This window comes from Halichoeres trimaculatus, unplaced genomic scaffold (genome assembly GCF_033239565.1).
Source record: "Halichoeres trimaculatus isolate MK-OKI-2021-1 unplaced genomic scaffold, fHalTri1.1 fHalTri1_scaffold_12, whole genome shotgun sequence".
Lineage (NCBI taxonomy): Eukaryota > Metazoa > Chordata > Actinopteri > Labriformes > Labridae > Halichoeres > Halichoeres trimaculatus.
Window position 1 is genome coordinate 19,095,143 of NW_027437190.1, and position 21,701 is coordinate 19,116,843.

A 21,701-nucleotide genomic window follows, 5' to 3' on the forward strand; every position below is an offset into this window, starting at 1 on the left:
AGTTATGGACACATTTCCTTGCCTGGGTACTGGTCAGTCGGTAGAGAAGGTTGTCCTCCAGTTCCTTCATCTTTCTTTTGTTAGATGTCACGTCCTCTAGGAGATCTGTTCTCTCTTTCTCCAGTTCCTTGTGTAATAAAAACCAGACCAACATAAATAAACATACATAAAGGTTAGAGAGATGAAGGATGGGGCAAGAAGAAAGGCCATTAAACCATTAAAAGTCCACTGGGAAGCATCAATTCTATCAGCCAATGACGTGACTTTTAGATTATGAGATGCTGGATGTTGACATTTAGCCCTAGCGTGGGAAACCAAAAAACAATAATACACATGTAGGCCTTCTTTTATTATCCAGTGTTCTGGCGTCAATAAGTCTGTCTCTTTAGTAGACAAGCCAACTGTCAACATCGACCTTTACATGCTGCTGTTTGTATGGTAAGAGCTACAGCATGTAATACAAACTGACATAAATTAAACTAATTTTATTCCTACATCGCCAACCATAAAAGCCGGTAAATGGGTTTTTCGCATTTTTCATGTGAAGATTTTTTACACCCTGTAAATTAACTACTAGAAGCTCATCTTCTGGGATTTATGTCTTGATATAAGATAATTTTTAAAGCCTCAGCTAACTTAATCAGTGTGTACATGGAATGCAAAAAATGGGAAGGAGTGAAGAAAATAACTGTGCACATTTAAGTCTCAAGGGTGTGTGTCTTAGTTTTGGTATCACTGCATCATTTCACCTTATTTGGCTCTGATGTTGTGGTTGATGTTCACATTATCTGAACTTATGAGTTTGAATGACAGCACATTCCATGTGCTAACAACCTCCTGGTAATATTGTCACAGTTCGTGATTTAAAAGAGAATGAAAAGCAGGTACAAGGTTTGAGGAGATGTAAGGGCTCTTTCATTTAAAGGTCTAAAGAGGCTTTATAGAAAACTTTGAGACTTTAAGTGATTTGCATCGAGCTAGATGTACAGGATGCTCCCTCTGTGAGAACATATGGACATTTAAACAAACCTCTTGGAAGCTAAGCAATAAATAATTCACATGATGCAGCTTAAACAGAATACTCTACCTGTTTTTCTGTGAGGATGACTCTACCTAGCAGCTGGTCTTCCAGTCCTCTCATGGTGACTGTGAAGTCAATGATGGAAGTGCGAGCACTGATCTCTGGGGTGTATGCTGGGTTTGGCAGCTTAGTAGTCACATACAGCCTGAAGCCCTTCATAACATCTACCTCTTTGTCACCCACTTTCACCTGCAAAAGAATTAAAAAAAAAAAAAAAAACATAAGTAAAAAGAAGAGTTACTCATAATTGCCATGATAAGTATCAGTAGTTTGGGATGCTGACTTTGTGCTTAATCTTTTAGTTTGGGAATGAAGTGAAGGGGAACACTCTGTGCTAAGTGTAGTTCTCTTTAAACCACTTAGTATATGAAATAACACATTTCAGAAAGCTATTTAAGCAGTAGTCTCACTGAAAAAAAAATGCTTAGGAATTGTGGTGTCTTGGCACTTACCGACGCTGAGAGACATTTAGTGTGTACATAGATGTGTGTATACTTTTTCACTAATCAGCATCAAACTACTCATGGCAGTATTACTCCTAATTACCCATCTGCCAGTTTGTTCCTGGAGCTTTTTGCTGCAGACACCTCCCTTACTTATTACACTAGGATATTAATAGAATGTAAAGCTTTGCAGAAAGGGGAGGGAGCATGACGTGCATGTCCCTAATCAGACTTCTCATTAGGTAGCCGAGAAATTTGCTGTCTGTGTATAGCACATGCTCGCTTGCAATCACAACAGTGTGAGTGTGCATGAGGTAGAAGTATGTGAGTGCATAGCTGTGTGTTTGCGTGATACATGTGTGAGACAGAGGGAGGCAGCTGCAGTGTCAGCTGCTAAATAACCAGTATCAACCTGAGTTGAAAGGGGATAATGAGTTGGAGAGAAATGCAAGGGAACAGACTTTTCCTCCCGCCTCTTTCACACAACTGCTTACGTACAGTTAAGTTAGCTGTGCAAATATGTGTTAATGTGTTAAATGTATGGCAATATAAATACAACCACCTGTTGTTGTGATTTTATTATAAAAGCTAAAGCTGTAAAATCTAGATTAAAAATAATGACCTTAATTATTCATTTTAACTTTCATTGCAATGAGGAAAGAGTTTTCTCTGACACAAGATTCAGTCAGGTGTGAAAAGAAACTATTTCTGAGAAGTTCAAACCAATTTATAAGCTAAAAAACTAAATTAGAGATGTTCCTTGTCACACACATTTCTACTTTTTCTCTTATGCCTTGAAATCATGGCTGAAGTTTGATTTAGGGGTTTCATTTGGCTTCATAAAATGCAGACAGAGCTATTCAAACTCTACTCTTTAGTTTTCAGAGCAAAAATACTTATACTTAGCTTCTAATAAAAAGAGCACAAGGAAAAGATAAATGTCAGGATGGATTCACAAGAACAATATAAGAAAAATAAAGTAGTTTCATAAAGATACTGAAACCCTTGGTATAATTACACCTTCATTATCAAGACATTAATTAGACTCCACGTCAGTTTCACGTATGTCTGTTAGATGTATCCGAAAATCACTTTTAAAGATGATTCATTTGCTTCAGGCCTGATTTCAATGTTTGTCCAGAAGCCCCTTTAATTGAAGCACAGGCACAACTTCATAATTCAATAAAAAGACAGAAAAAAAAACTCATCACTCAATCAAATCCCATATTTAAAACCTTTGTGGGCTCTCCCTTTGATTCCAGGAGAGTTTGGTTCATTAGGCAGTCATGATGCTGTGGTGTCTGATCATTTAGAAGTCTTATTGTGCAATAAAAAGGAAATGATTGTGATTTTAAGAGACAGGTATTCTAAGTGCAGATACTTGATTGCACTCTAAAGAGATGAATGAAAAAAGTACTCTCTTTCCACAATGTCAGTGCATCGTCCAAAAAAACTAAAATTAAAATCTTTTCATACTTTACAAGAGCTGGCAATGGTTATTTTTTATTGCCACAAAGTAAAAAGGGTTGAAATACTGTGGCCAAAATAAAAAGGAAAAAGCAGTTTGCATTCAATCACTCACTCACAAAACAAAACATAAACTATCCCAAGAAAACAAACATGACTGTGGACAAATACTCCAGCCTGTTTGTGGGAGAAATCAGAGACCCTCATCTCTTGCAGTCAGCAACACAGAAGTTTGACAGTGTCAGTATCAGTGTGTCAGTTGGCTTGGCAGGACACACCTGGCCACTTCCAATCATGTCTCCTACCTGCGTCAAAACCAGCGTGCTTATTTCACACTCATCTCAGTGAGGTAAAAAGAAAATCTGTCTCTGAGTGTCCTCAGAAGGTGTGCTTGTGCACTGTCACCTTGTAAGTGGAGCCAGTTTTGATGAAATTTTTTTCCAGGATGTTGTCAAGTGCAGGGTCCAACTCTTCCCCCACATCCTCAATCAGAAGGGGGCGTCCAAGAGACAAACTGTCTTCTAGGTGGTTCTTGAAGTACTTATGGTTCAGCGAAGTGATCTGGAATCACAGTAAGGGACTTCTTTAGATAATCAATATGAAATAGGGCAGAAGTGGCCAAACACTTAGAGACCAAGCCACAAAAATTACTGTGAGAGCCACATCACACCCGTGGTCTTACAAACTTCCTCTTACACATAAACAAAATGACATAAAATGAAAATCAATACATTTCCAATTTTCAAAGCAAGATTTACCTTGTGTGTTTAAATCCGTACTTGGAGCTGTGTCAAAGACAAAGTTCTGTTTTTACTGCAGAAACGACCAAGTTCTATCTATCTATCTATCTATCTATCTATCTATCTATCTATCTATCTATCTATCTATCTATCTATCTATCTATCTATCTATCTATCTAGATAGCTATAAGCGCATGAGGGACTGAAAGGAGCACATGTAGAGAAGAGAAACTGAAACTTAAGTATCAATCTCATCACCCAAGTATTGATCAATTCTGATCTCAATGTTGGCATCTATATATTCATGTTTTAGATTTTAGAGTTTTCACTTGACTGAAAATAAACAGTTTGTATGACCGGTAGAGGGATGAATAACACACATTTGAATTTGCCAACTAGTGACTTCTTAATATGAGCTGTTTTTAGAACAGATTTTACAGATCTTTTTTAGTTTGTTTTCATGAGGTCACATGTGGAGGGTTAAACACTTGGCTTGGCAAAATGTGTACCCCAGATAGTCATAATAGAATTGAAGGATGCGTTTACTCGGCCCAGAGATAGCCACTAACAGGGTCAGAGACCCTGGCTGGTCTTATCACTCCGGAGGTTTCAGGGATTTTAGAGAAGCTTGATTGTACTCTATGAGAGTTTGAATAAGCTATGAGCTGGGAAAATAAAATTGAACTGTTGAATGTATGTGGTACAGTGACAGACAAAGTAATACCATCAACACTTTTTATTCTTTAGAAAAAATACCATGGTGCAGGTGATGACTGAACTTTGATACGCAATACTTAAGTGACACACTGGTGTGTTAAAAATGTTGAATTTAGATGTACAGTCATAATAATTCACAATCATTGCACTGAACAAAAGTCAGCATTACTTAGACTTCCTAGACTTGATCAGCTGATCAGTGTGGCAGGCAGAAGAGCACATCTATATTGTGTCCAAGAATATAAATGCATGGGATTCTTAACATGAAGCAAATAACATAGAAATAACTAAATAAATGGTTCACTTTTAACAACAGGAATGGTTTGATTCATAATTATTAAAAACGTACATTAAGTAGTTTCATTTGCCGATCTGCTGGGTTAGAAATCATAGCTTCTGATTAGGGCTGCAGCTATCGAATATTTTAGTATTCGAGTATTCTACTGAAAATCCCATCAATTAATCAAGTAATCGGATAAAATACGTTTTTGTTTAGTTAAAGAGCAGTTATTTTTCGAATGAAAATTTTTCTCTATAAGAAATACAGTTTTCTGATACAGCATGTCAATAGGAGCACTTGCTTTGGTAGCTCCAAAATTTGTAAACACACTTTGACACATTTTTTGTGCCTTGTACATCTCATCAAATGTTGCGGACCCAAATGGCACCCGATTCGTAGAATGACCCATTAGTCTCCAAACTCCAGAAAAAAAGCTAGATTTGTTGCTAGTTGCTATTTTGTATAAGATGTAGCTTGAGGGGTCTGAAAACTCTCTTAATATGGCCTCAGCTCTATTTGAAATACCACTCTTTGATCTTTTTTAAAATTAAACGATTCCTCTAGGCAGAGAAAATTACTTGAGTAATTTTTGTAATCGAGTACCTCGAATCATTCGAGGAATTGTTTCAGCTCTACTTCTGATCTGCTTCTGCAACAGGTCACAACAAAGGGACCAAGCTGACTGAGTTCCCTGTAGGTATCCATAAGTACCTAATGAAGCCCTACTTCAAAAATCAACAAACTGTGAGCCCACCTCCTCTTTCATAACAGATGGAACATTCTCAAATAAAAAGAGTCAAATACATTATTTTCAAACATGTCCTCTATCTTAGCAATTGGCTCCGCACCATATTATGTCACCAGGGCAATATGAAAGCATCCATTCAGACAATGTTTTGGATTAACTTCTTACAACAGGAGCAGATGGAGACTTGTAATCCATATCAATATAATGAAAGAGTGTCAAATGTTGTCCAAGTGTCAAATATTGATGGCAAAGGAAAATTCAACACATGACAAAATCCCCATACCTGGAGCTCATTTCGGGCTTCTTTGTTCTTGATCCAGATTTTCCCTTGTGTCTGCGGGTCAATAAGCAGTGGGAAGCGAGCAGCCTTAGTGACGATGATGCCATTCTGAATGGATAGGTCATCATTTGGGAGCCCCTGTAAAGACAAATGAATGCTGAAGGCCTGGGTCTAATACCTACTTAAGCTTTCAAAACCAGTTTAACTTTCACTGTGGCAGAACAGAATAAAAAAGAAGCAGTTCTTTGGTGATAATTTCGAAACAAGAATTTTTCAAAGTTGAATTTCCTTCCTTCTCAATAAATAAATGAATAAAACAAAAATAAAATACAAACATTTCAAATGGGTTTTGTTATAGTGATGCTGATCAAATGTTTTTGCAAGCTCTATTCTGAAAAACCTCTGTCAAGTTTGGTACAGAAAAAAAAAACGGTCAAATCCAATCAAAACGATAAACCCAGTGAAGCAAGATGCTCATCTCAAGTGTAAAACTATGACATTATACTCTATTAAAAAATCAATCAGGAGTAAAATGAATTAATCTATTGGCAGTAGTTGTCAGAGAAGATCACTGACCTGGAGGTTCCACTCACTAACAGTGGGTGCATCGATGAGCAGCTCAATAAGGTTGAGGTTGTTTCCAAATGGGATTTGACGCTGCTTTAACTCACGCTGCCAGTCACTGAGAAGAATATTTCGAAACTCCTGATTGAAGGGGCCAGAGTAAGACAGGAAGGCTGTTGCCAGAAGAACGTCACCTGGAAAAAGAAAGACAACAAACATTTAAAGTCTTTTTTAATAGAGCTAAAAAAAAAAAAGGTCCAAAAGACAAAACAAAACATTTAAAGTTACAGTTGGTCTTAAAGCTCTGGTTTTCAGAGCACCCCCTGGATTAGCCAAGCAGCCTGCTTAGGCTTTCTGGGGAGTGCATTACAAAATCCCCCATGGGTTACATACAATACAATACAATACATACAGACTCCACAGGATACAAACATGGAGACTTAGTAGAAGTAGGAGGAGGCTGGTGTGGAGAAGGCAATACTTAAAGGCATCAGCAGCACAGTACGGTTAGTGTAGCAGTAGCAGGGATAGGTTTCAGTGATCATATCATGATCCACATTAAACACAGCTAAACGCAAGGCTTTCTGTGTCTTACATGAATTTACGCAAACTTTATTTAGCGTCCGCAAAACAGTAAGCTAGTACTAGCTTCTTTGGTATTGTAATGGAACAAAAAAGTGTTTTTCAGCAGTTAGTTCCAACATGATTTCTGTTGCACTGCTTCATGTATCAAGTTTGACTGTGTTGTGTCACCTGCTGAGCAGACCTAAGTTCCCCTGAAATCAAGTGTTTATGTGCAACGCTCTCTGAGGTTATTAGCTTCCCTCTGTAGGTGACAAATGACAGATGCTCTATCCTGACAGCTTTCAAACAGTGGTATATAAAGAATAATTGTTATCCCATAGCCTACTTTACTTTGGCCAGAGAACAAAAACTATGGAGAGTCCAGAGCAATGTTGTATTATATCTAAAAGACATATAATAAATGTGAAAAGTCACATGGACAAGGAAATCCATGATGAAGAAAGAAAACCAATCCTTGTCACAATTGACAGTGCAGGTTCCACAAAGCGTGTGTCAAAACGTCTTGATTGTAAAACCTCTCAGCAGTGAAAGTAAAACTTTTTAAGACTTGTTAATGATCCAGGACATTTGAAGACTTTTTCAAGGATCTGTGGGAACTGTGATTATGTTGAAAAAAAAACACTTCATTCCTGCATTTTGTGATTGACAGTATCATTTCAAAGCTTGCTATAGTACCTACCAACAAGGCGTTTGGTTTGGGCAGCAAACTCTTTGCTTTGCTCTGTCCACCTCTCTTTTTCACCAGCGAGGCCACTGATGAGACTCGATGCTGTCTGCATCTTGTGTCTGCAGCGTTCAGCATCCTCCAGCAGTGTCTGATGGAAAGGAAGGGTAAAAAGAGAGAAAAGGTCAAGAGGGTTATGTGTCTGTTTCCACTTTACTTTCATTTTTTGAAATAAGATTTTTGAATAAAATAAACAAAATCCAAACATTTCAAGTGGGCTTCATTATAGTGATGCTGATTAAATGTATTTTTCTAGATCTGTTCTGAAACACCTCTATCCAGTTTGGTACAGAAAAAAAAAACGGTCAAATCCAATCAAAACGATAAACCCAGTGAAGCAAGATGCTCATCTCAAGTGTAAAACTATGACATTATACTCTATTAAAAAATCAATCAGGAGTAAAATGAATTAATCTATTGGCAGTAGTTGTCAGAGAAGATCACTGACCTGGAGGTTCCACTCACTAACAGTGGGTGCATCGATGAGCAGCTCAATAAGGTTGAGGTTGTTTCCAAATGGGATTTGACGCTGCTTTAACTCACGCTGCCAGTCACTGAGAAGAATATTTCGAAACGATCTCTTCTCCAATTCTTTTATCAAACTCTCAGTTAACCATTTATTCTTTATAATTGTGGGAAAATTTGTAAAGAATCTCAACCACGCTTCAAATGAAAAGTGCATTTATATATTTTAAATGATCATTGACCTGGCAATCTAAGCAGCACTCTACCTTCGGTACGAAATGACCCAAAATAGAATCACAGGTAATAAAGCTGAGGACCGGAAACAGTTCAAGTCATTAAACCAGAGTAATGTTTGCAGTTGTAATGAGGTTTTGGTATTGATATGGTGTTAAAAGACACCTTTTATTTACCATCCTATTGCTCTTTTTAACGTCAGGTTATTTCTCCTGGCAAACTGCAAAAGTCATACATCCCATTTTAAAAATATAGTAAAAGGTCAATGGAACCCATGAGCCATTACCTTATTAGCTTCCTACAGGCAGAATGAAGCCTTTTGCCCAAAAGCAATGATAGATGGTCATCAATAAAGGCTGTCTGCCATGGGCATTGTCTTAATTGAGAAACGCATCAAAGTCAACAGTGATTGTCTAAGCCTGAAACCTCAATCTTGCATTTGGCCCCTGGAGATGAAAGGCTCTTGGTCTTAATCACTAAATTACTAAAAGAGTCAACCTGATTTGGCCAGCTTTCATAATCAGTTAGTGTCATTGAACATGTTCTTCCATTTATACACTGTTATTTCTAAAAGGACAGACTGTACTGTTAAATGAAACAGAGCTGATGGGCTGACAGAGGTGCAAAAACAATCAACAGTATATCATTGGTGTCACATTGTTCAAAAAGGTGTCATAACTCAGTTTACAGGTAATGTGAGGTCCTCAGAAGACAGTAAGATGAAAGTCTCAGGATGAGAAATCCCAAAGCCTGTTTACACCTGGAGTCCTTACTGGTCATACATGTTGTTGTGTGTCACAACATCAGGTTGGCTACGTGCAAATTTAGATAAGCTTGGGTAATCTGCCCCTGCTTGTTTCTGATCCAGCTTTTCAACTGAGTTTCAACTTGTTTAAATTTGTTTCATGACTAAAGTATAAAGGCATATAAAAGTATAGCTGCTGTGAAAAGTGAAAAATGAGCTGAGTTTGGACTTGAATCACACCTTGTCTTCTTGAGTCAATTTAATTTACAATTCCCTGGAACAAAGACAGCTGTGACTGTCAGCTGAATTAAACCAAAGAACAAGGTGTCCCAAGAAAAATATCACCGGAAAAGATTAAGATAGATATTTCCTGTACTTTCTAAAGCTTTAATGGAACATCACTCACTATAAGATATGATTGTGGCTTTATTACCTAGTCTTATAAGAGAATAAGTTAAAATACACCAACACTTTTGACAAGGAGGGCTTCTCCTGACTTTTTCATATTTGTTCAATGGAAGTTCAAAGCATGATGCTTTAGATACGTAAGAAGCCACACCCTGTGAGAAGTTACTGCCAAATAAGCTCTACATCTTGTAATCTGACTTTTATTTCTGAGGTCTTTGAAGCTAACACTGACCCTTTTTGTTTTGTACTTTGAATTATAAGTTTGTTTTAATAAGTAAATGAGGTTATTGACCTGTTTTTCCATCATGGCCTTCTCATACTCCCCTTGAACCACATCCAGCTCTGCCTGCTTGGCATCCAGCTCAGCTTGAGCCTTCTGAAGGTCCACATTAGCTATGGCCAGACGATTCTGCTGCACTGCCAAGTTCGCCTAAAAGGGAAAGAGACAAACAGACAGACAGACAGACAGATCTGTAATGCAGTGACGGGACATAAACCCACAGAGGTCATGGTCAGGTCTCCAGCCACAGGGCTCAGAAAGACAGACAGAGACAAGGCCAAAGAGAAAACAGAGCAGATGAAGAGAGAGTGGGAGGAACTGATAAATAAAAAGAAGAATAGAGCAAAAGCAAATCTTGTTTTGGGACTCTAAAAAGGATATTTTCTCCTAATTTGGGGATTAGAAACTCAGTGCAAAACTCACTATAAAACTTTGAAGGAAAAAAAATCACCTTCAGGGGACATGTTTTTGCCCTTGTGCTGACGTAGTATGAAATAATGAAGTACAGATGAGGATCAGTAGGATTTCAATCTTTTCAGTCTGATATAATACACATAAAACATGTTACAGGTGCAAGAACACAGACTCAGTACTATAAGAGTGAAACTGGAGATGCAAGATTTTAGGTTTACAAATAATGTTTAAGGAGTTGAAGAGGAACTCAAGATAAAAAAGGGTCATGACAAGGACAAGAGACAAAAAGAAGAGCCTGAGGATGTCGGAGAAAAAGCAGAGTGAATTTGTCTGGGTCTGAGGAAAAAGCAATGTGAAAGGTTTAGAGACAGCGATTAAGAGAAAAAGTTTTGAGTATGACTAAGTGTGTTTGTGTTTAGGTGGCCTGGGGAGGAAAAAGTCTGAAGCATTCATTTAATATTTATTGACATCTGAGAGGAACAACCCTCTCTGTCTATCTGTCTGTCTGCCTGCTTAGCTGTATCTCTACCTGGCAGTTCCTTGTAAGCTTTGAGGGAAGCCACCACTGAGCTGGAAACCAGAAAATCAATTTTCCTGGCTGTGCTCCTTGCTAAAGCACAAAGGTCAGGATCAAAGAAGAAAGGTGGGGAGTTCTCATCGAGGAGTTAGAGAGAGAGAATAAGTGAACAAGAAGTACAAAGGCAAACGTAAGAGAGGTGAAAGGGCGACTAGATAAGTGAGAAGGGAGATAGATAGGAGATGGAGAAGATATGTGGCAAAAAGAGGAAACACATGAGATTTTGTGAATTAGGTCTGAATTCATAACAGCTCTGAGCAACAAATGCTGTGTTAGTATGTAGCTCTGACTCTGTCTGCTCTGCATGTAAAATTAATAATCTTTTGGAAAAAAAACAAATAAATGCAAGGTGAAAGGCTGATGTGACGCCGCAAAGAAGCAATTAATTAGTTGAGATGGGATGGGAAGAAACAAAGACATGTCAGTTGTTTGAATGTTAACAAGATTCAGTGGGGATAGTGTGAGCTATTGGAAGGTAAAGACTTTTTAAAAATTAATTGATTTAAAATGTTCACTTTTAATTAAGACTAAAAAAATACTAAAGCAAGCAGAAGATTATAGAGCACATTAATTTGTTCCAAACAGTATTGGTGCTGTGATTGCAAAGTAAGTCTTCTGATTTTCATTAGCACTCAGCCACGATACTCAATTTGCTCTACAGGGGTTATTACAATGCTGCATATGAATGATTTTTTTTTAAGGGTTGACCTTAATCCACCCAGGACTCTGTTTGGCTCTGAATGGTAATATGTTTAAAAAAAAAGAAGCTCTCAGTCAGAGGATGCTCACTTTTTTGCATATTAAAACAATTAAATGAATGTATAAATCAGGGGTAGCCAACCAGTCAGACCAAGAGCCACAGAAATTACCGTGGTACAACAAAGAGCCACATCACACACGTGGTCTTACAAACGAACTTCCTGTCACACATGAAATGACTTTGAATGAAAATCAATACATTTCCTATTTTCATTTACTTGTGTTCAAATTTGTACTTGAAGCTGTGTCGGAGACAAATTTCTATTTTTATTGCAGAAGAGACAAAGTTCTATCTATCTATCTATCTATCTATCTATCTATCTATCTATCTATCTATCTATCTATCTATCTATCTATCTATCTATCTATCTATCTATCTATCTATCTATCCATCCATCTATGACCACATGAGCGATTGACAGAAGCACATGTAGAGAAGAGAAACTGAAACTTAAGTATCAATCTCATTACCCAAGTATTGGTCAACAGTGATCCTAGCACTAGCATCAATATTTCAATATCTAAGTTTGATCAGCACACCACTACTCATAACAATATACATATAAATATTTTTTATGAATGGATCGAAGAGCTGCACACTGAAAGGCAAAGAGCCACATGCGGCTGCCGAGCCGCAGGTTGGCCACCCCTGGTATAAATAAATGATTCTCTTTCTTTGTTTGAACATTATGGAGCATTTGTCTTGCCTGAACTGAATTGAGTGCATAGTTATAAATATAAAAAATAAATCCTACTCAAATCAGAGACAGTTTTCTGATGTTTCTGCAGTCCCGGACTTTTCTGCATGAAACCAACCACTTTCCACTCCCCAGCAGAAGTGTTTCTTGTTCAGTGGAGTGGAAAGTGTTGGGCCATGAACTCTGCCCTGCAAATGCATATACTTTTGTTTGTTGGAAGACAGACAACATGTGCATCTTAATGTTTGTGCATTAAAAGGAAAGGTTGAAAGGCTGGTATAGACATTTTAGTGAACAACTCTAACCATAGAGACACGATGCATCAGCTATAATTCTCATTTTTGTCATGTATTTTTAACACTGGCAGCTGCTGAATTATTGCAAATTATTAGGAACAAATAATGCAATTTCTTCTTTCTAATGAATGCACCAGGTTCTACATTACCTTCAAGGGTAGGACCTCTTTGTTGATGGAAAAAAAAGAGGCCATAGCTTTTGTCCAGGATGCAAGGCCGGCTACATTGCCACAAACCCTCTTGGCTGTTTCAATGTTGTAGTCAGGCATGTCAAAATAAGGCAGCAGCAGCTCCACCATCTCCTCATTAATGCTGTCTTTAGGGAATTGCTGTAAGGGAGAGAGAAGTGAAGAGTTTCAACGGGACGGGAGAGTGATGAAAAAACAATTAAAATCAAAAACAAAACAACAAAACTCATTTCAGTCGGTCTGCAGAAAAATAATTGAAAATGTGTTATTCAAAAAAGTACTTCATCTCCATTATTTGGAATGTAAGAAAATCCATAAATGAGAGGGACAACAAAAACAAATGTAGCTCTGATGACTGAGGACAACGACACAAAGGGGAGCAGGTATTGAAAACTGCAAAAGAAATGAGAGGAGAAAAAACAGAGCTGGGTGAGCAGCATAAGAATACAATGCAGAGCAGCTGAGATTTTAGAGATGAGGGACAAAAACATCTCAGAACTCATCTCAGAGGAGAGGAACAGATGCAAGAGTCTGCAAGAATGGGTAAAAAAAATAAGGTTGTTTGTATTTGTTTCCTGGTCTGTGTCTGTCAGGGGTGGTCAAGGTAAGATAAAAGACCTGGTAGCAGTGTTAGGTGGAATAAGAGATGCTGGAAAATGATGTGCTATCTCTCTCATCATTTTTCTGCCTCTTGACAGAAAAAAAGTTTTGTTTTGTTACACGTTTTTTTTCTTCCTGTTATCATTAAAAGTTTATACAATTTTAAGAAACTGGTTGAATGTCATAGATTTAGCAGCTGTACTGACGTGAGAAACAACCGCAACAGTTTTCACACTGCAAACACTGTATTTGGAAGAACTGCTTTCAGCTTTTCTGCTGCTTTCACCTGGAACATCTTACAACAAACATTAAAACTACAAGCACTTGTTTCTTTTGGTCAGTTTAGAACACTGATAATAAATTATGCTGCTTTTGAATGTAACTGTTTTTAACTGTGTTGTTTTATTGTTGTTCTCTGTGCTCTACATCATTGAAAATGAGGGGACACCCTCAATGATTTTTCGAGATTAAATAAAGGTTGAATGAATGAATGAATGAACTATGACTATTCAGGCATAATCTCAGTTGAACCACACCAAAACAGTAATCAACTGTGGGGAAATTTGACTTTTTGTTTCATTTATTAAGTATTTCAACAAGCGCCTGAATAAAATAGTCTAACACTGGCTGCTTCAGAAGTCTTTCAGAGTCAAAAGCCAAAATATATGATTATTGTTAACAAGGCACAAACTTTCCTTTGAGCAGCTCATTTAACAATAACTTTTGTGCAAAGAATAAGTATGCATGAAAAAATTAAATGTACTAACTAGTTGAGTTGGTAACAGCTGAACTTTTATCAGATTGTTATTTAACCGCCTTTGAAGTGCTATTTCACAAACCTATTTCCAAAACAGTTTGGACACTTAATTGTAATTAGAAATAGATCCATAGATCCAATCCATATTACTTACATTTGACACGGCACCCCAACATTGCTGGCTGCAATTGTGCAAGAGCTATCTTTTTTGGAATACAAGGTGCAATTTTATTACTGTGTCTTTTCTGATCGCATGTGATACCAAAGAAGACATCATATCCATAGGGAGGCTGGAAATCACACCTGGTCCTCTGCTTTTTGTCTTTCAGTAATGCATGTTCAGTGATTTCATTTATTTCAAACCTTTTTTTCATGCTTAATGTAGTTACAGACTCAGTAGGCCTGCAAGGCTATCTCTCAAAGCATGCCCTCTGGGAGCATATGAGAAGCAGCTCTCTGCAGAATCTACACTCTGCTTCAATATCCACTGCATGAATTTGATTAAGACAGTGTACCTGCAGGCTTCCCAGGAAGTTTCCAGCTGTCATTAGTTTGAGGGACTCCTGCCAAGATGGCGTGTGGCAGTTCTTCTCCGGGTCGATCTTCACCGTGTTGACTCGCCTCTGGAAGAGCAGGAGCACGCAGTCCATGATCCGCATGATGAGGTGAGGAGGGCGACCAAGGGTTCGGACTGTGGCGATGTCTGAGGGCTTGATAGTCTAAGTAGGTGTACAGAGAAAGATAGTTTCAGTTAAGTGAAAATAAGGAACAGATCAGTGCTGAACATGTTTTCAAAGGTATTTTTACAGGAAGGTCAGGAGAGTGATACACCACTTTCTTTGGAAGGGCAAGTGAAAAAAGTATACTCTGCAGAGACAGATGATTAGAGGAAGCATGGAAACTATAAATAAACTTCCACACACTGACTGATTAAAAAGAGAGGCAGCAGCAGAGTACAGAAAATTCCCCATCAAGAGTTATTCAGCTGCTTCTTAGGTCCTCTGCCTACCATCTCATCTTCTCTCCTCTTTACACTTTCCTCGACTCCACAATCTCCTCTTGGCTCCATCTCCACAGTGTTTTGTCAGCCTGAGACTAGAGTGAATTTCTCACCAGAGTCAGCCAGCAGACAGTCAGGATTATTTATCACTTCTTCTGACTCCACTTCCTTCACTGCTTTTTGTGAGACACGTACTTAAAACATAATATATTTGCACTACAATGAAATGAACCAATCATCTTTTTATGCATTAAGTGTTCCATTGGAGAGGAAATGATTAGGAATCATTATATTATTCATCATTATATAATTAAATCCCTATTTTCATATCCTGTAATCGAAATACATGAGCATTCACCCCAACAGACTGTTCAAGGGTTTCCTTTTGGGAAATATAAGGCTCCCAGACACAAGATGTAAGATGAAAATTCTAATCAGAAGCCTGCCATAAGGGATCTGTATGCAACCAAGTACCTGGGAGGGCAGCTTTAATCACAGCACAGCTCCAGGCCCCAGAATGCCATGCTTACTTCAGACACACCCACTGTGACACACATACACACACATCTCAGGATGAAAAGTCTGTGGGAAAAATGTGAATGTAGCTACGCACAACACATCACGGTGTGCTCTAAGCTTTAGCCAGAGGCAACAAAAATAAAGGGAGTGAGAAGGTATTGGCCAAGGAGACATTAAACCACGCAGAGGAGCAGAGCCATAAACAAGTCCAGCAAACAGGTGACTGACAATTTTCAAAACATCAGGAGATCTTTCACAGGGAACTTACTGGAATTATATTATACAAGGGAAACAGTCAATATCATGGGGAGCAGCAATGCAGTACTGCTGGACTGAATGAAGCCTAGTGTCTTTGCTTAAGGGAACATGAAAACACAATGATGCAACTACTTAACTCATTCACACTCAGAATGTCTCCATCTTGTCATAAAATACACAGGATCTGAGCTTTTGTATATAAAATCTTCCATCAGTCAAAAGTCAAGTCAACTATGAGCACAACTAATCCAACTGGTAGATGAAAACTGAAAATAACAGACACCAGATCAAGAAATCACAGAGATCAACTACAGTGGTTCAGAGTGTGTTCTGAGTCACCTCTTAAAGGATTTACTGGACTGTGGTTTGTTGAGAAGAAGGAACCTTTGTTGAAGCTTTGATACCCTGTTTCCATAAAACTTTAGCATCAAAGCAGAAGGTAGAAAAGGATTTGTTGTATTGTTATATGAAAAATATTATATTTGTAAACAGTTTGGAATTTTTGTATGTGCACAACTTTAAATTTGCATTTTTGTGACAAAGAAAAATTCAGATTGAATTTTAATCCTAAATTTTCACACTTGGACATATTCCTAACGTCTGTGGCTCAGGGGTAGAGTAGTCACCTCTCAATCAGGGGTTCAAATCCAGCTCCTGGAGTCATTTGCCAAGGTGTCCTTGAGCAAGACACTGAACCCTGAATTGCTCCCACTGTTGGCTGTTGGTCCGTGGTGTGTGGATCGGTGTGAATGTGCCAGATAAAACCGATGGTCCCCAATAGAAAACCTCTGCCATCAGTGTGTGAATGTGATGTGGATAGGTGAATTAGACTAGCAGTGTAAAGCGCTTTGAGTGGTCAGAGAGAAAAGCGCTATATAAGTGCTTGTCCATTCACCATTTTACCATTTGAATGTTGTAAATAGCCTTCTTCCAGACTAGCTTCAGTTCAAGTAAAGACTCATCTGTGACCATGAAATATAAAGTCATAGCAAGAGGAGAAATGGTGGTCTTCTTCAGTTGTCTGCAGTTCTAATACAGTTGTGCCTCCAAGACACATTTACTCTTAAATCTGTCCACATCAGAAAAATGTCGAATGAAGTTTTGTCATTTCTGTTTAAGTAAGTTATCCTCCCCATGTCCAGTACCTGCAGTGCAGCCTCTGCCTCCTCGAGAGCTGGCCGTGCAGCCTCAAGTTTCTCCTCAGCAATGGCCTTGTCAGCGGAGATGCTGTCTACGATAGCCTGGGCCTTGTCCTTCACTTTTTGCACCTCCACCTTCACTCGCTCTGCTGCCTGGGCTTTAACTGTCACCTCCTTCAACACCTGGATTTATCAACAAAAAAATAAACATGACATTACATTAGCTTTCATAAAATTCTCAGTATGGTAAATGTCATTCTGCTTCAAACATGGCAGCACTGCTGTAAATAATTCAATGGTCAGTTTAGTATGTGAGGGTAGTTGATATTTTCAAATTATGACATAAATTATTGACTTCATAATATTAATCTATTATAAACCATGATTCAAATTGAATCATACGTCTATTCCTGTCTCATGTTTGGTACCTACCATGTCAGCCTTATCATTGGCAACTTGTAGCTCCTTCTCTTTCACCTCCAGCTCCTTGCTGAGTGCTGCCACAGACTCTGATGCCTCCTTTAGCTTCTGAAGACCAGTATTCATCCTAAACAAGAAAAATGTCACTTTAATCTACATGCAGCTCAAGTATATATTTTCTAGCTTGCCAGAGCGTGATAAGAAAGTCTGGGAGCTGTCTGCACATTCCCACCTGGGGTCTTGTTTGTTGCAAATACCAACAACTTTAAAGATTACTTTCACTTAATAACATTCTGGCAGATTTTTTGGCCAGATGGACACCAGGTGTGGGGAATGTCTGAGAATTATTTAACAGGAAAACAGCTTTTTATCCACAGCAGGTTTGGAGCATGTGTCTGATCAGAATATAAAATGCTGTGGTTTTCCTTACAGGAGTGATAAAGGTAAATCATGTATGAGTTTAAAACATGTAAAAACAGAGGACAGGACTTCATTTTGTTGACCAAATGTGGGGTCTTCTAATGACGTAGTTTGTCTTGTATTCTCAAATGACTCATAACTGATGATCTGGACCGGCTCCTCTGACGCAAGCTTGCTTCATTAGGATGCGTCCTGAACATCTTTCTCTGATGGTGCTATTAAGGAGTCGATAAGAATTGACTTAGACTGAGTTCATTTTGTGTCACAGTTCTTTGAAAATCTTTCGGTGAAAATGGCTGTCATGTTTTGGAAAATGCACTTACTACACTGACTGATCAATGCCCTACTTATGACTGGCACATAGTGTCAAAGGAAGAATTGAAGTGCTTTTCACATCTAATGTATGTCTCATGTGCTTCTGATTCTTAGTTTTTTTTCTTTGGGTTTTGTGTTCTTGCTGCAGCATTATGAAACAGGTCAAAGCATACTGAACACCACTAATAAATACTCAGAAATAGATCCTGTGATGTTGATACATGGATCTCTGTTGTTTTTTATTTATTTTGCTGATTTACTTATTTTACTTCACTAATGTAAACAATAAGTAAGTTAAGCCTGTTGCTATTTATTCAAACTTTTAGTTCTCCTGACTAGTTTTATTACTGCATCTGTGACTACTTGCCTATAACTACAGAGAGATGAGTCAAGCAGCTATTTCTGATGCTCTCTGTGATCTCCACCTGCTTTTTTTGTTCCACATCAGAGTGTGGTGGCTGGGGTCACATTTCCCCAAAATGATCAATTTCAAAAAGAAATAATTCCATGTTTTTAACAAATCCTCTGAACATGCACAAAAGTTATAAATATAAAACTGTTTAATCCTTTAAGTCTGCTTACCTGTTGGCCAGGGTCTGGACTTCAGATCTCTTTTCCTTGTAGATGCTCTTGTAGCCTTGAATGAAGGACAGGTAGGATTTAGGCGTGACGTGGGTGGATCGCCTGTACCTGGATTCAAATCACAGTCACACAACAACAGGTAAATATCAAATATTACTGTTTAATCTTTCAAAATCAAAAGAGAAGATTAATTTACTTTTATGAAGAAAGATGTTTTAAAAGAAGTTTCCCTTTTTAAAAGATGATTGCATTTATTGACAGAATGTTGTCCATAAAAAAAGGTCACAAGGTGACTTGAGACATACATTTTCAATACATGTCATATGCCACCTTTCTGTTCAATACAGTAAAGGTTGACTTTGCCATAGGGTGGGATTCTGCTTAAGAACACACATGTAGACAGTACATTTAATGTGACACTATACCTCTGGAAGTAGTCCACACACTTCTCTGCAACGCCATCCTGAAAGGAACCCATACACTGGACTACTTCACTTTTCACCTGTGCTGCGCACTCAATGTCATAAACAGACAGGAAGTGCTCTGAAACTAAAGGACAGAGGAGAACGGGAGATCAGAGAGAGGAAAGTATGCCAAGAAAAGAAGGGAGAGGAAGCAAGTAAAAAAAAAAAAAAAAAAACAGACTGGCAACTGTGAACATAAATACATCAAAGTTAAGTCAGCTCCGGAATGACAAAGTAAAAACGATTGTTTGTGTCAGGTATGAATGATGAATGTGTTATTGCATTAAACATTAAAGGCTATTGGATGCATGTTGACTTCAGCATCTGTCTCATACTGCTAACAAATTTAACCGAAACTAAAGACCATCCAGAAAAAGAAGAAAGAAAAACCCAGGAGGTAACAGTCAAATAGCACTGAGAATGTTAAACAAGACTTTTTCAATCAGGACTAAATGAACTGACTGAAAAGAAAAAGCAGAATGATGTTACTAGTATATTCATGTGCATCTTCATAAGCCTATAACTGCATTTCTTCGTATTTATTCAAACTTAGTAGTTCTAATACATCTGTTGTAGTAATAGGTCTGAAGCTGCCGTTTTCTCATCTGACTCAAACCCTTTAAAAAGTTCTGTGTTCCAGCTTTCAGTAATAGGAAAGCACATACGACACAATGTCAACCACATGGCAGAGTTTTACAGAAATGAACTCGATTAATCTCCTTTGTTGACTTTACAGATATTAGAAAAAATGTTCAGAAATAGATTCCATCAGTAGTTCAAGTCAATTAAATAACTGTTTGTAAAATGTACCTGCAACGAGAGCATCTTTTGGCCACCGGCTGAACCAGTCCATGGTGCAACCAGATATCAAAGCTGGGAACTTCAATGCACGGTTTCGAAACTTCTCCCCAACAGGTGAGAAACACAGAATAACATGGAGATGATGCCTGACTCGTGACATGAAGTACTCATACAGGTTCTCGTTGGTCGGTGGTCGCCTGGGAAACTCTCGCTTCATGACAGGAACGAGATCACTGAGGATCTCGTCAATCTCATCACGAGCAAATAAGTTTGACACCTGAGAAAAACACACAAACCCATAATGTGTTACGCCATGGCAGCAAATCTGTACTATTCTTTAATCATTAAAAAAAGTTTGAAATGTTCAGTACTAAAATCAAGCATCAATACTCATAAATTCCCTATGACTTGAGTTGCTACATTTCTCAAATGTTACATGCGATGCTGGTGAAATGCGGCATGTCTGTGCTGTTATCTTATTCACACATTTTTTAAGTTTTTAGCCTAACTTTTTAATTCTAGCTTTAAACATCTGCTTCAGTCCTCCTCCAGTAGTGCTTTTGAATGTAAAATCCTGACCTGAAACAAGCTGTTTGGATTTTGGGGATTTGCCGACGTCAGCGATTCCCTTTTTTGACCAATTAAGAGCAGGTCTGACCTGATTGGTCCACCAAGCAGATACCCCCGCACCCCCTTCCCGCCCACTCCCCCCGCTGCTGGAGAGAAATCTCTCTAAGTGCCTAGAGTTCATTTATCAAGGAAATGTGCCAGCTACACTCAGTAAAACTGTGCATGTGCTAGTCACTTCACGGCCAACTGCTTTTCCAACTATGGACAGTACAACAGAGAGCTAGAGAATAGACTGGTCCTGAATCCAGGCGCATTACCAACCATCCTCTAACAAACCTCAGACCCTGGAAATGTGAGTATTTTAAATGCTGTGTGCTGTGGAGCAGATGTAAGAGCTTTTCCTCAGTGTCCCCCTGTCTCTGTGTTAGCTTCAGGATGCTAACTTTAGCTGCAGTTAGCCTGTTTTGTTTTAGCCTGTAATGTTACGGTAAATGAGCTTCGCTGTTTTCTAAACATTGTGCACTCAGAGCTCGTGGCGCTGCTCTCAGTGACGTGGAAGAGTGGGGTAGTATCAGTGGTGGCTCATTTACATATGAAGGTCACGCCCACTAAATCAGACTGACCAAAACCTATTACTACCATTTCATGAAGACATCAATGACGTATATTAGACTGCAGAAAAGGATCATAATATGGGACCTTTGACTGGTTCTAAAAACCCTCCAAATTCTCTCTATACAGACTGCCAATGGAGAGCACAACAAAAAACCATTCAGGGTCTTGGATAACACACATCCATTTCATTCAGGTTGACTTTCAGGTGAAAGTAGTGTTATATTCTGTAAAATTACTTTAAACCAGCCTTTTTGCTGAACTCTGCAGCTAGCAGATGAAAAAATAAAGCAGGGGTAGAGAACAGTTGGAGAAGGAAGGGTGTTGTTAATAGCACAAAGGATCTTACATCTGCTGGTTACCCTCACCTACACAACATCCTCACACCAGACAATCCCTCCCTCCTACTTGTTTCTCATTTATTTCACTGTCTGTCACACTCACCATCATCCCATCACCTCTGCAACTTCTACAACTCACCCTCTCTCTTTCTCGCAATCTCTATCCAACATACAGAAACAAGCAAACCTCACTCCAGCATAAAAAACAAC

At 38.4% G+C, this 21,701-nt stretch overlaps 1 protein-coding gene across 1 annotated transcript in view; it reads right to left on the bottom strand.

Moving 5' to 3' along the window:
* Window positions 1-21,701, bottom strand: part of dnah5 (dynein, axonemal, heavy chain 5) — a 94,008-nt gene that overhangs the window by 24,728 nt on the left and 47,579 nt on the right. The window contains exons 60-73 of the mRNA XM_074684117.1: window positions 19,978-20,245; window positions 19,129-19,252; window positions 18,704-18,811; window positions 17,399-17,513; window positions 16,973-17,149; window positions 14,566-14,769; window positions 12,655-12,834; window positions 9,774-9,911; window positions 7,585-7,720; window positions 6,333-6,514; window positions 5,760-5,894; window positions 3,397-3,552; window positions 1,088-1,270; window positions 23-127 (exon numbers count right to left, since the gene is read on the bottom strand). Of these exons, the coding sequence (XP_074540218.1) occupies window positions 23-127; window positions 1,088-1,270; window positions 3,397-3,552; window positions 5,760-5,894; window positions 6,333-6,514; window positions 7,585-7,720; window positions 9,774-9,911; window positions 12,655-12,834; window positions 14,566-14,769; window positions 16,973-17,149; window positions 17,399-17,513; window positions 18,704-18,811; window positions 19,129-19,252; window positions 19,978-20,245 (2,211 nt within the window). The remainder of the gene's footprint in view (window positions 1-22; window positions 128-1,087; window positions 1,271-3,396; window positions 3,553-5,759; window positions 5,895-6,332; window positions 6,515-7,584; window positions 7,721-9,773; window positions 9,912-12,654; window positions 12,835-14,565; window positions 14,770-16,972; window positions 17,150-17,398; window positions 17,514-18,703; window positions 18,812-19,128; window positions 19,253-19,977; window positions 20,246-21,701) is intronic.